This window comes from Perissodus microlepis, chromosome 23 (genome assembly GCF_051167445.1).
Source record: "Perissodus microlepis isolate ML-2025 ecotype Zambia chromosome 23, ASM5116744v1, whole genome shotgun sequence".
Lineage (NCBI taxonomy): Eukaryota > Metazoa > Chordata > Actinopteri > Cichliformes > Cichlidae > Perissodus > Perissodus microlepis.
The window spans coordinates 5,556,049-5,571,260 of NC_140482.1; the positions used below are offsets into that span (position 1 = coordinate 5,556,049).

Here is a 15,212-nt window from a genome sequence, read left to right on the forward strand (position 1 = left end):
CACAAAGACGGTTGGACACACAGCAATGATGTTGGAGATTGCAATACTCAAATAAGACTAATGAAAGTCAACCAGCTGACAGCATCATACTGTAACGCTTATATTCTACACAGTACTAAAAGTTTTGTTGTGGATACCAGCTTACTGTAAAACCTTCAGGGTATTTCTGGAAAGAACTTATCAAATTTCCCTGTTACAGGGTAAGATGTGTGAAAAGGACAAATATAAAGGCACAGCCATACAGCTTTGGGGGGCAGTACTTAGAAATAGCGTTGGCGACAAGTGAACTTTCATGGTCATATTAGAGGTGACTACCTTCTCTCAGAAGCAAAGACAGGAGCACAATGCTTTTGTTAAAGCACAGTTAAAAACATTCAAGAAAAACATCAGTGCAGATAGTTGGGCTCACAGTGTGTCTGGGTGGTACTTTACTAAACTTAACCAAACCATACAGAGGTCCTAGCACACTTTGTCATGTAGACAGAGGATGATGAATATGCGCCCTTTGTCTTTAACTAACGCTAATCACCAAGGGAAAGTCTGCGTCCACACATTTCCTACTGCCCCCGAAGAATCTGACTGACGTCCACTGTCGCTCCCCCTCGTTGGGCTGAATAGACAAATCCCAGAACATTAGGCCTCTCACTGGCCAGCCTTTGCGCGGTGAGAGGACCGTGGCCCCGTAACAAAGGCGAGGCCAGTGGTGGAGGCTCTGCTCCTGTCGCTTCATTAAGCAGCAATGTAAGACCCAGCAGGCTGAAAAACCTCTGCCTCCACACGTATTCAGTCCTCCCAGTGAGCAGTAGACAGGCAGACATTCACCGCCTCCATTCTTTGTAGTGCGTAGCAGCTGCACTGAAACTGGTTTAAGGGTTAAAGAAAAAGACGCCGCTGTGAATGGGCAAGAAATATGCTGCCCTGTAGTGTTGAGGATGTTCAAAAGTTTTCAATACATAGTTGGAACATTATGGCCTTTTCCATAAACTCATTTATCACTCAGCTCAGACATTTTCAGAGTCAAATTTGTGCTCTAGTCCCGCCTAACCCTCAGGCGACAGTGTAGCTAGATTCAGGAATTTCACATGCTGTCATGGTGAAGGTGTCTCCTTTAGTTAGTCTTCAGCTACTTAAACGCTTGCTCACATCTGAATGGTTCACTGGCCAGTACAGGAGTGGCGCTTAAAACAGAAATTTATTAGATGATTCAAAATACATTTTTTTCCATTTCAGAGCTCATACATAGAGTAATTTCACATGCAAAAACATTTAAAGGTCTTTATCCTTGTTTGCATCCACATTTTTTTTAATTTAGCAAACTTTAAATATCTTGGTGAATGCATGCAGCCACTGAAAAGTGATAGTAACATCCTTTATTGGTGGGTGTCACGCTGTCCTGACTTGCTCTGTTTCCAGTCTGTGAATTTCTAAATAAATGAGAAAATCTGGCCCCACAGAAGTGTGCGTGAAAACACAAGGACCCAACACATTTGGATTAGACGTTAGCCTGTAACTAACTTGCCAGCGTCAGTATGTATGCTACAGTGTGGCTGCATTTACTTATACCAAACAGAGTATCTTGAACGCTGCCTCCCTCTGTGTGCTGCACGTGAGAAAGCAAAAGTCTGATACTTGTCTGACGCAGCTGGATGGAAATTTGTAAACTACATAAAAGAGCCTTTGATCTTTGTGCCTAAAGTCACCATCAGATCATCACCTTTGAGCAGATTCTGATTCATATAAAATGAATTCGACCCTTCATGTGGCACACCCTCCTGTTTGGCTCTGTGCCCGGGGCTCATCTCTGAATGGATCCCCTCAGTCAGAAAGAGGCACCCAAAGTTTGAGAGCTGGCGTTAGTGAAGATTGGCGGCTCTGGCCTTTTGAGGTGAATTAGCCATGACCGAGTCCTGCTGACACTGAGGCGATGGACACCAAAAGCAGACAGACTGAAAGTGAGGAGGGACAGCGGGGCCGGTCGACTGGCAAAATTAATTTAGATGAATGGGCAGGAGGATGGAGAGAAGAGAGTGTGTGCAAGTGTGAGCTATTACTGAGTGGATATGGATTTTTAGAGTCCAGCACTGATGTATTGAGTTTTCTAGAGTGATTATCTAAATGCCAAAAAATATAAGGATATTTATTTGTCACAAGGCTGATTGGTTTACTCTCCCTGCCATTACTGTCTGGTTGATTGACAGATATCACTTCTGCTCCGACAGGTGATTCCTGAGGACCTGATAGAAGACTGGATGCGGTTGTAACTATGGTAACATCAGGGTGGGGGGTATGGGCCCTCTCCCCCTGTGGCCTTGTGCTGGTCATCTGTTTATCCATGTGTCTGTCAGAGGAGCCTCACATCAAGCCTGCCGACTGCAGCAGAAAGGAACATCCTGTTGTTTCCTACCAAGGTGAGCAAAAAAACACACCACCGATAGAGTGGGGAGGGAGGCCCACGAAGGAAGTTAGGGCTCAAAAATGAAGGCACGCTTGCAAAATCAGGAACTTTGTACATTTTAATCACTTTAGTTTAGGCCCACCCCATCGTAGCAACTTATGTGCACATGCCAAACTGAACAAAGGCCCCAACCTAGCACCAAAGTTCATGCTGAAGGGAGACACTTTTTTAGCTGAAGTAAGAGACTGCGTTGCTTGCACATTTACCCATTGTGAAAAGAGGACAGTGTATCTGTTTTCCACAAGACAATTTCTGTTTTCAAACAACATAATTTGTGTTGTTTTTTTATGTAAGAATACACACTCACAAATATATGAGAAATTCGGCGAATTGAAAAGAGTCACGCACACAAAGGCCGTGTTTCTTTGAGCCCACATCACCCCAAGTGATGATTTTCACCTGTAGCCAGTTAGTCCACGTACCCAACATCAAGATCAGAGATCTTAACCTTGTCACACAACGATCGGGTTGTCATGCTGATGTTGAGAATTAGGCAAACTTGTAGACATGCATGCGTTTCCTAGACTGTCTACAGTTCTCAAATTCAGGCTCTTTAAGCAGGTTGTTGTGAGCGAGCAGTGTGGTAGCCTTATTGTAAAATGGTAATCAAAATGCATCTTTTGCTTGAATAAGTGACATAAAGGCTATGGGTTAAGGGTTGTATGAGGACCAACTGTATGCAAAAGGCTACATAAGATATACATTTTCGATTTAAATTAAAGTATAAAAAAACTGTATATATGTCTGCCCCTTCTGATTTTATCACCCCTACATTTTGATCATACTCTCATGTCAAACCATGGCTGCTAAACAGTGCTTTACTCCAGTGCTTCACTGAATAAGAACATACATATATGGATCTAAAGATCCCTTGGTAATGTTTACTTTAACTTTGTATAATTTTTTCTTGGAAACACAAGGAGGTTCTCTGGCCAGACCCTGCTACACAAACAATAAAGAGTCCCTGAAGCTGAAATGGTATCTTTGTGAAGGAGCTTTGGTTGGGTCACAAACATTTTATGGTCCTTTGTAAAGTTAAATAACGATTGCATAATTGTATAACAATCTTCACTTATCCACCAACTTTAAATCAATGCCATCTCTCAACATTTCATTCGCCGCTCTTTAAAAACTGATTTTCGTTGGGTTTGTATATTCAGCTATAACCACCACAGCAACAGCGATTGATTAGTTTGCATTCAAAAAATGCTCTCATGAAAATTTATCAGCACAGCAGCCTGGGTGCTCGCACAAAAGTCTTGTCCAAATCCATAAAAGCTTTAAACTTTTAGAATGTCATTTCACCTACTTTTGTTGCTCTAATCACTGCTGTCTAAACGCTGTTGCACGGCTTATTCTGTTGCTATCACAGCCATATTGTAACCAACCATAAAACCCACAATAGTCTACAGCTTTTGAGAAATTATGTTTGTTAAATGCCACTGGAGATGGAAATAGACAAGGAACAGCAATATTAGATAATAATTATCTTTATCCTGGACAAGTTGTGTTTCCGTCTAAAAAGAAGAGAAAAACACAGAACACAGAATGAAGATGATATAACAAGCAAAAGGTGAGTTTTAACTGATATAGAAATTGTAAAAATCATTAAAGAAACCAAAAAGGAACAACTGACAAAGGGAGACACAAAAAGCCACCATGTATAGCAAGGTAAAACGATAACAGGTGGAAGCAATCAGGGCATTGTAGTGGTGGAAAAAGACAAAGACAAGAGGTAAATAGAACACAAGAAAACAACAAACAATAAAATAAAGCAAGAAATGACACAAGAGCAGGCAAGGAAGCACAGAATACACAGGAAATACACAGTAAATCAGAAGAAACGGACCAAAGAAACCAAGAATCTGAATTGGGAAGAAAGATGATTGAGAACGATGATTATTTCAGAAACTGCTGATCTGCTGGATTTTCCCAAATAGCCAAGGTATGCAGAACAGCATCTTTGCACCCTTGGAAGCACTCAGATCTGCTGCAGCAGCAGAAGACCACGCTGGGCACCCTCCTGTCAGCTAAGAACAGGAAACTGAGGTTACAATTATCACCAAAATTAACAACAGGTGGAAACATTGGAAAATTGCCTGATGTGGCGCGTATTGATTTAAATGCAGGGTCAGAATTTGACATAAAGAACATGATTTCCATTTTCACGATGACCCATTGCTTTGTAACAATGGGTCAGACTGGTGGTGGTATAATGGTGTGGCACACTTAATACCAGTCGATTGTTTAAACTCCACAGCCTACCTGAGTCTTGCTGCTCACCATGTCTATCCTTGTATAACCACAGTAGACCCATCGTCTGATGGCTGCTCCCAGCAGGATAAAGCTCATATCATCTGACACTGACTTCAAATCTAGCAACTGTGTGACTCTATCACGTCCAAAATCTGCGAGGAACATTTCCAGCATCTTGTTCAATTTATGCCATTAAGAATTCAAGTTCTTCTGGAGCCAAGAGCAGGTCTGACCTGACATCAGCAAGGTATCCCTAATAAAGGATCCAGGTCCAGTAATAACAATGATCATTGCTGTAATCTTATTTTCTTTCCTGTGCTCATTTTGTTAAATAAAATTGCTAAAATGCAAAGAAGTTCACAAGCAGCAGACGCCAACTTACATAATGCAAAGTGTAGACAGTTCTGAAATCTGAAATATAAGGCCGATGAAACTAGACGCTCTTAGTTAATTGGCTCTTTTGTTGCAAGAATGAGTGTCGATTTCTGATTCCCTGTAGTTAACTAATTTCTTGGACTTAAAAGAGAAAGTCCAAGAAATTAGAACAAGTCGCTTCTCCTTGTCAGCTGTCAGATTGGTATTTTGAATGAGAGACTTAGACTGCCTGCCCTTGTCTGCTTTGCAGCAGCTCATTATGTACACAGGCAAGTGCACAAAAGCAATTTGGATTCAATAGCTCTCCAAAAATCACTGCTGTTCAAGTGATGGTTCGTATTCATGTTGTTTTGTTGCCCTCTTTCAGAGCTATTCAAAGCAGAACTGAGACCAGACAAGAATGATAGTTCAGTTTCTAATAAGCATCTTGACACGCTGGTTGCTCATAACCTTTCAATTTGTTGTTTTATGTGACATTAATTGAGATTAACCAATACAAAGTGTGAAGCGTGACTTTAATATAAGGTTGTGAAATCTGGCAGCACTATGAACTCTTAGTTGGAATTAATTTGCATTAATAAGGATTTGTTGGAATTGTGTTTATCTCATGCATCGAGGCTTACAAAAGACACGTTGAAAGTTGGAACTGTGCTTGGCAATTTCTGCAGAATAATTGAATGTAAAGATTTATGTGAAATTAATAAAGGTGTTGATGTTGTGTCTGCAGCATGGCCTCATTAAATGCTCTTCTTCAGCTGTCTAATGACTGTGAAAGGGACTTTGATGTCATTATTTTGACTGGATGTCAGTTTACATTCAGCTCAAAGTGCTGTAGTGCTGCTTTTGTTGTTGATACATTTTTTCCCCACAAGCTGGCTATCAAATGAGAGGAACAGGCATTTAGTCCTGAGAGGCAGCAGCAGTAATTTGCTCTGAAACATTGCGGGAAGCATTCATTTGTATGTGGTTTGTTCGCCCTCCCCGAAGCTCATGTAAAACAGCTAAAGCAACTTTATTTACCATTCAGTTCTGATTCGCTGTCATACTGCTCAGGTGGTGGTTTTCAATTAAGGGCATGTAATATCAACCATGATAGACTAAAGTTATAAAGAAACTTTCAAAACAAAGTTCTTGAGAAGATGGAAAAGTCTTAAGCCACCCCTCATTTCTTTATATTTTGCTTAAAGGGAGGCAGACATACTTGTTATCTTTTAAATTGGTTTTGAGCAATGTTTCTTCAGGATTGGATGGTGTCTTTTTCACATGTTTTTAGCCCAGTCCTTGTACTTGACCTGGCAAAAAAGGCACCTAACTCAAGCGATGAACCAGTGTTGGGTCTACACACAATGGACAACTTAGGAAAGATCAAAATTTAAAGTGGTTCTTTGTGTATCTTTAGGCACTTTGCGACTAGCAACCCGTTACAAAACAAACAATTTGTTCCCATTTGTTTAATAGAAAGACATAAAATTGTAGGTGTGTCCCAAAGAGCTACAATGTAAAGGTCTGTAATATCTCAGTATGGTATGCAATGTGTCCTTAAAAAAATCTGAGACAACTGCACAAGTTGAGAGAAAAAAGTAAAGACCTGACAGATATACCTTACTTATCTTATTACTTTGACATTGAACAGTCTTATGTGATGGTAAATTTATGTTGTTGAATTCATGATAAATTATTTCAAGAGATTGCTAATTAATTAGAACAAGTAATATAATATGAAAATTGGGAGACTTCCAGATCTTTATGTCCTACCCTATAATTTTGGAAAATAAATCAGTACTTTCAGTCTGTTTAAAAGCCTCCTTTCTGGTCTTAGGCCCTAAGATTAAAGATGAGTTGTAAAGCTGGCAAAAGGCAAACACTGGATAATGGATCTTTTTCATCTTCTTCTTCTCTTGTCTCTCATATTTCATGTTATCATCTCCTGCTTTTCCTTTCACTTCCTTTTATACTCTTTCTCCTAACACCTTCTTATTTTTCCCCTCACTTGTCATCATTTGATTCTTTGTACATCCAGCACTGAGGTCTTGGGTGTCTGAGTTCTCACATCCAGGTGCAAAGGACTTCTCCCAACTTGCTTTGGACCTGAGACGAAACCAGCTTGTTGTAGGAGCAAGGTACCAAATAGCATGCATTACTCAAACAGTAATCATACAGCATGTTACTAGCATACAGTGGTGTAAAGTGGATACATGATGTGTCATCATAGAAGCGTGCCAGCGTTCATATCCTGGACAAGCCCCCAATTCTTACATGATGATATTTCTGGACATAAACAAGGGAAATACACACAACATTTTTTTTAAAAATTAAAACACAAAGTCCCGAAAGCCCAAAGACAGCACTAAAGGGTAAAGACAGCTCTTAAATGGAGTAAAAAGACCCAAAAGGAAGAAGAAAAAATCCAGCAACACAAGCTATACAGTTATATTGCCCAGGCGGCACAAATGTGTTTTGATCAAACTGTGTCTGGACAGAAGTTGGGAGATACTAGAGGATAACATTTATATGCTGTACACTGCTATTGTGAGCAGTCTGTTGTTTTAGCTCTAAAATAAAATATCTTTTACAGAAATTTCCTCTTCAGACTGAGTTTGAATAATACCTCCCTCATACAGGTAAGGTTAAGACTACACAAAAATGAACTACTGTCAAAGACATTTTATTTTTAAACATTTTTACAGTATCTGTTATTAAATATAAAGGTCCAATATAAAAAAAACATTCTACAATTGAACATTTCTCCTCAGGCAACAGAATGGGCATCCGATGAAGACACAAAGCGCTCATGTCAGAGCAAAGGCAAATCTGAGGTATTGTGCTGTGACTGAAATACAGATATTTGTCTGTGTATTCAGAAACATATTACGTTAGACTGGATTATGTTATTATATGATTATATTATATTGGACATTTTGATGACATGTCATGAAACAGTAAAACTGAGTTCTGGTGTATTTGTCTGCAGGGTGAATGCCAAAACTATGTACGGGTTTTGCTGATAAGTGGAAGGACGCTCTTCACATGTGGGACCAATGCTTTTACCCCTGTCTGCATAACCAGACAGGTTAGTAAAATAGCAGTTTTTGCACTTAAGTAGAATTAATGAAACTATATGACAAGAAAATACATATTTTATAGTCTAAAATCCTTTTGGGGTAATTAAAAGAAAGGCAATTATAAGTTGCTAGAGCCCAATGTAAAATGGAAAAAGGACATGGAATTTAAAAAGGATAAAATCAAGAAATCTGACAATAAAAGTCATTTTCTTCTAGTCACTTTGATTAGCTAATTTATCTTTTCTCTATATATTTTGTAATTATATTTAGTAATTATAAATAGTTTTGGTGCCTTTGTGATCCTCAGATGTCTTCAGCAGCTTTGTGCATTTGGGAAATGATAGCAACTGAAGATTACATTATTAAAAGTTTTGAAATTCATTAAAAGTTTTGAAATAATGTGAATAAAGCGATAAAAACAGAAAGAACAAAATTGCTTGTCAACCCACTAAAATAGCAGGAAATGCTTAGTTCAGTTTTCCCTTCTTTCCGTCAGATTTCTAACCTCAGTCAGGTGTTAGAGACTGTGAACGGTGTTGCCCGATGTCCCTACGACCCGCGTCACAACTCCACTGCCATGATCACAGAAAAGGGCGAGCTGTATGCTGCCACAGTGATTGATTTCTCTGGACGTGACCCAGTGATCTACAGGAGCCTGGGCAACATGCCGCCCCTGCGCACCGCCCAGTACAACTCTAAATGGCTCAACGGTTAACAAAGCACCACAAAGTTTGTCCTTTTCATCACTCTTTCGTTGATCCATCACGCTGACCTGTGTCTCTGCCTCTTCTATTCTTCTAGAGCCTCATTTTGTGTCTGTTTATGAGATTGGTCGTTTTGCCTACTTCTTCCTGAGGGAAACTGCGGTGGAAAATGACTGTGGGAAAATGGTGTTCTCTCGAGTGGCTCGGGTCTGTAAGAATGATATGGGTGGACGCTTTCTATTGGAGGACACCTGGACCACCTTCATGAAGGCTCGCCTCAACTGCTCACGCTCAGGAGAAATCCCCTTTTACTACAACGAGCTCCAGAGCACCTTCTACTTACCTGAGCAAGATCTGATTTATGGCATTTTTACCACTAATGTGTGAGTTCTGTTTGTTAATTATGTCATTTCATAGACTTTATGTCACAGTCTGGCGAGGGCAGACTGTATGAATTGACGAGAAGGACCCAAAATGCAGACTCCAAGGAACAGGGAACAACACTTGAATGTTAACAAAAAGCGAGCCGTTTAATATGGCTGGTAAAAAAGGAACAAACAAAGGGCAAGGCAGACTGAATACTAACATTAACCTAAACTGGGAGAACTAAACAAACAACAAGAAAAACCTAGACATGAAACTTGGAAACATGGCGTGGGAAACATGGCGTGGACAACAGACGACCTGACAAAGAATGACCAGAACACACCGACTAAATACACACAGGAGCATAATGAGGGAAATGGAAACACATGGGGAAACAGCTGACACACATGAACATAACGACGTCACAAGAGGAGAGTAAAACTAAAAACATAGAACATAATGAGCTTAAACATACTATAAACATCAAAATGAACTAAAACTCAAAACACTGGGTCATAAGACCCAGGATTGTGACACTTTACATACCAAAGTAAGTTAACTCAGAGCGTACTAAATAGAGTATATCCTCCTGAGAACCAGTCTGTTCATTTATGTCCTCTTTAATGGATGTTTGTTTTTGGTCAATATATTTTGACTTATTTGAGCTACCCTAATAAGTCCTGTTGTTTTCAAAAGTGTGTTTGGGTGGCCTCTTTCAGCTCCAAATAGGCAGGACATCACAAAAAAAGTTACAATGAAAGAAACTTTCCTCGGTTCTCAGGAGGATATGAAAGAAAGATGCACTCATTGTAGCCTCACCAACAAATTTTGTGTTTTTGCTGTTACCAGCTTGCTTAACGTGACTAAATATAGACACAAGGATGGAGTGCTAAGCTAGCTATTGAAAGCTAGCTAGGTTAGCAAATTGTGTTCCACTGACACACATGCTGCCACACTGACACACTGTCAGTGTCTGTATATAAGCATGTGTTTTGCTATGTTCAATTTTAAACTTGCATTTATTTAATATAAATTAACACTGTCGCTAATGGTCCTTTTGCAACAGTAATCATTAGCCAATTTGTCCTAAATACAATCAATAATGCATAGAATTGACTCAAAAGAGTTAGACAGCTTGTTAGTACAATGAACTACCCAGAAGGCAATACTGTCTGTCACATAATTTCACAAAATTGGTCGAAAATATGGGCATGAATTAGCTGAGGTGAGACTATAGCTAGTACTACAGTTGTCTGTGCACCTGCCCGTCACTCCAGGTCTACACAACCTTAATTACGCATAGCTTTAAAGCATTTGCTCCTGGACAGCTGCCATGTACTTTGTCATTGTCTATAAAAACCAAGACAGGTTATTATACTGTGCTAGAAATGTGCTTTTTTCTTCTTTAAAGTCGTAAATATTAACACATTGGCCATTAAAGGAACTGGATTATTTTGGCACTTGTACATTGCCTTATTTAAAGCCTCGTAAAAAACACTTGTTACAGTGATATTGTGTACATTAGTCTTTTTCTGGCTAATATACCTAGACAGCACTTTGAGGATTTTTAATAAAACTTTGACCAAAAGTACTAACTATTAATCTCTCTTATCGTGTTTGTATGAAAGGTAATTTATTTTGGCAAATGTGTCCTCTCGCATATCAGCTGTGCCTTTGGGGCTTGCTTTAAGACTACACACCTTTACACTAATGTTTATTCCATAGAGTAGTTTCAACTGAGGCAACTAAAAGGTTATGTTTGTATTTTACTGTTAAAATAGAAATATGTGCTTTTCTGTAGAGATGTGCTCAAGAATGTTTGCTTTCCTTCACATTCATTAGCTAAGACCTGAGCATTGTAATTTCCTGTGCTTCTCTAGAAACAGCATATCAGCTTCTGCTGTCTGTGCTTTTAATCTGAGCGCCATCACCCAAGCCTTCAATGGACCATTTCGATACCAGGAGAACCCGCGCACTGCTTGGCTGGCCACTCCAAACCCTATACCCAACTTTCAGGTAACTAATTTCAAAACATGGACAATGACAAAGAATTCAGACTTCTTTATACATATGTATTTTTCTCTGAGAACATGAGGTTGGTGAGGACACTAAAGCAAACAGCTTTATCTTGCCACAGTTGCCCAGCAATTCCACGAAGGCTTGTAAAGAAATTTTCAAAAGACTGACATCCACTTCATCACTCTGTGCTGATTGCAGATATCTAAATGCAGTGCAGCAGAGACGTTTTGCTCAGCTCCAACAAATACATGTCCCCAAAATAAATGCTTGGCAAATTTCCCAATGCATCTGCAAAGTGCTATTCAGTTTGAGCTACAGGGAAACTGTAGTCACATTTCCTGTTGTATAATGTCTGTATATAAGCTTGTGTTTTGCTATGTGCAATTTTAAACTTGCATTTATTTAATATAAATTAACACTGTCGCTAACAGTCCTTTTGCAACAGTAATGATCTTGCCTGAAATTTTGTCCTTAAATATAAAACAAGAAAAAGCTTAACAATTTTTTTATGAAGCATTTGTTGCCTGTAAGTTTGCCATTAAGCTAGCATGCACAAAACTATTTACATGCCTAACGATAATAAGATATCCATCATCAGGCTTTACCCTTTTTTTTCTCCTTTTTTTTTTTTACTGTGGACACACTGTAAAAACCAGGAACTTTTCTGTCATTTAATTGTTTATAACTTCATTACTTTGGTGTAGCATGCATGGCTGCAGGGGAGGTCTTTATCAGTTGAAAAAGCTATAAAACTTATGAAAATACAGTTAAAAGTACCAAATATCTCTCCTCCACATTTTCTAATGCCTTCCAGTGGGCCAAATTTTAATCTTTACTGGGCCAGTTCTGGCCTCCAGGCCTTATGTTTAACACCCCTGCCTTATGTGGAGGTGCAGTGCACAAACACTGAATGAGGAGCAGCATCAGAAGAAAATGAGCTTTTGAGGCGGAGAATCTTAAGAGACGTGTGTTTAAATGCATGTTTCAGCTAGACGAAGAACTAAGAGACTGCATAATTGGCCAGTATATTACAAATAAGACTTTTCTGGATTATGAATTATGCAGACTGTCCATAATAACACAGTATAAGAAGTCTAAGGAGATGGAAAGAAAAGCATCTGGACTTCAAGTTGCTTGAAGACGTTTCACCTCTCATCCGAGAAGCTTCTTCAGTTCTAGGGTCAAATGGTGGAGAGTCCCAGATTAAACCCTGTGGAACTTTCCCCCCAAGAGGGACAAAAGGACCCCCTAATGATCCTCTACCTAATCACATGAGCCAAGGTGTGAAAACGGGCTTCTTTCCAAGCTCCTTAGACTACGATGACCTGGAGGACTAAGAACCTTCACAGACACAATATAAGAAGCTTCCTTTTCACTAAACGCCCTTCTGCTGCCTCCTTCTTGACTGCTCAGTGTGGCACGTTAGAGGAGGGCGCCAATGGGGGAAACCTGACAGAGCGCAGCCTCCAGGACGCCCAGCGGCTCTTCCTCATGAACGACGTGGTCCAGCCAGTAACCGTCAACCCCCTGCTCACCCAGGACAACCTGCGTTTCTCTAAGCTGGTGGTGGATATCGTGCAGGGCCGACACTCTCTCTACCACGTCATGTACATCGGCACGGGTGAGACACGTTCTAATTAAAAATTAGAAAATAATCACTCGAACCATTTTTTTATCTGCCATCCTGGAGCTTGCTCTTATTACTATTGTCTTAAAAGAATATGGCACCATTCTGAAGGCTCTCTCCACAACCAATAAAAGCCTGCATGACTGCTACCTGGAGGAGCTCAGGATCCTGCCCGAAGGGAAAGTGGGGCCAATAAAGAGTCTGCAAATTCTCCACAATGACAGATCATTGTTTGTGGGCCTCGATGACAGATTGGTGAAGATCCCATTAGAGCGCTGCTCCAGCTACCCAACTGAACGGTTTGGTCCAAGATTTTCTAAAATGCTTTTAGTCTTTATACCAAATAGAAACAAATATACCTACAGATTAATGAACATAAGAACCATAAATATGACCGAGTATAAATATTTAGCATAAAGAAAATGAAAAATTGTAGCCTTTAGTCTGTGTGAGCCTGCTCATATATTGATTTTCTGGTGCTGGTGATGAGTGGGCAAATCTACTAACAAACACACACGGGTGTCCAAGTCTGAAGGGCCTGCGAACAAATGCTGACAAAGATGATTATGTTAAGAGCCCTATTTATCTTCCCTACAAAGAGACACATTTTGAACTGTCAGGGTACAGTTCTGCAAGACTCAGAGCAGACATATCAAGCAGGCTTTTATGAATTTTGTTGACAATAAGTACACTGCTGGAATAGTTGACAGCTTTCTCACTCAAAACACAACAGGAGATCTTTTATGAGCAGAAACACAACAATCAGTAGATTGTCCGACTTTGTGTCAGCTTAAAAATCTGCACACTGCTAAAGAAAGGCATCTACAGACACTGATAGTCTATCTGAATACCTGTTAGCTCCTGCATGGAGGCCCGGGACCCTTACTGTGGCTGGGATCATAAACAGAAGCGGTGCACCACCATCGAGGAGAGCTCCAACATGAACCAGTGGACGCAGAACATCACTGAATGCCCTGTAAGACACTGGGTTTGTCTCTTGTATAGATCTTTCCTGTCTCACTTCTAATAAGAATTTCATCACAAGTTCCCTGTTTGATAATAAAAAACAAAAACTCATTATCACTAGCCTAATATAGCATGCTAATTATCATATGTGATTCTCTAATCCTCTCTGGAGGTGAGGAACCTGACTCAGGATGGTGGTTTTGGTCCGTGGAAGCCTTGGCAGCCTTGTAACCACGATGATGGTGATGGCTCCATCAGCAGCTGTTTGTGTCGGTCGCGCTTTTGCAATGGACCGGTGGCCAGATGTGGAGGGATTGAATGCAAGGGCCCGACGATCCAGGTGGCAAACTGCTCCAGGTATATTTCTTTTCATGCAGGCATCCATTATTCCCATACTAATCCTTTGAAATCAATCTTTGACAAAATGCACTGTTATGTAAGTAAATCTAAAAATAGTCCTTTATGTTCAACTATATTCTAACAACTAATACACTCATAAAAGGAGACAGTTTGCTTAAAAAACACATTCGTTTTAAAACATCAGGCTCAGTCACATCCCTTCTTACATTCTCTTTCTCAGGAATGGCGGCTGGACTCCCTGGTCATCGTGGGGCCAGTGTAGCAGCAGCTGCGGCATTGGGTTTGAGGTGAGGCAGCGCTCCTGCAATAACCCCGCACCTCGCCACGGTGGTAGAGTCTGTGTCGGCCAGGGACGGGAGGAGAGGTGAGGAGGTTACTTCAGAATTTAGCGATCAGGCCCGATTACTGCATTACAAAGCTCTGTGTGTGAGTGAGTGTGCATGTGTGCATTCCTCTTTGTATTTCCAGGCTGTGCAATGAGAAAAAGCCATGCCCACTTCCCATAGTGTGGACTGCGTGGGGACCCTGGGCTCACTGCAGTGCTGACTGTGGTGGGGGGGTCCACTCCAGGACGAGAAGCTGTGAGAACGGAAACAGCTGTCCTGGATGTGCTACGGTATTTTTGCTCTATATGTGAAGAGAAGAGAGTAGGCAAAATAATATCCAAGTTGATTTGCAGACATGAGTGACCTACTTGTCTGTTTTTATTACACAACAAGATAAAGGATGTTTGTTTTCCCCACAAGTACCTCAGATTGTACAGCAGGTACACACAGTCCCCGCTCTTTCTGCTCAGTCTCAGTCTGCTAGACTTGGGGGGGGAAATCTGTCTATCTGTCCACATCATAGGCCACTTTATTAGGTATACATTTGAACTCTGAAGCCCTGCCATTTTTTGGAAACACTTGGGAAATCTGATCCAACCCAGTCTATCTGCTCTGCTATTCTATTTCTACAAACTTTCTACATTTTTTTTTTCATTTTGTATTGTCAGAATTATTTATTTATACTTACTAACAATT

The 15,212-nt window shown here is 40.3% G+C and overlaps 1 protein-coding gene across 6 annotated transcripts in view; it reads left to right on the forward strand.

The window, feature by feature from the left end:
• LOC146360852 (semaphorin-5B-like) overlaps positions 1-15,212 on the forward strand; it is a 47,133-nt gene that overhangs the window by 22,184 nt on the left and 9,737 nt on the right. For all 6 annotated transcript variants that reach the window (XR_014799433.1, XM_084921542.1, XM_084921541.1 and 3 more), the window contains 14 exons: positions 2,220-2,408; positions 7,107-7,206; positions 7,662-7,707; positions 7,840-7,902; positions 8,058-8,156; positions 8,645-8,858; positions 8,950-9,235; positions 11,099-11,234; positions 12,651-12,858; positions 12,956-13,163; positions 13,723-13,840; positions 14,003-14,187; positions 14,411-14,554; positions 14,659-14,806. Coding sequence is in view for 5 of the 6 variants with exons in the window: in XM_084921542.1 (XP_084777668.1) it covers positions 2,264-2,408; positions 7,107-7,206; positions 7,662-7,707; positions 7,840-7,902; positions 8,058-8,156; positions 8,645-8,858; positions 8,950-9,235; positions 11,099-11,234; positions 12,651-12,858; positions 12,956-13,163; positions 13,723-13,840; positions 14,003-14,187; positions 14,411-14,554; positions 14,659-14,806 (2,100 nt within the window). In the remaining variant the exon portion in view is untranslated. The remainder of the gene's footprint in view (positions 1-2,219; positions 2,409-7,106; positions 7,207-7,661; positions 7,708-7,839; positions 7,903-8,057; positions 8,157-8,644; positions 8,859-8,949; positions 9,236-11,098; positions 11,235-12,650; positions 12,859-12,955; positions 13,164-13,722; positions 13,841-14,002; positions 14,188-14,410; positions 14,555-14,658; positions 14,807-15,212) is intronic.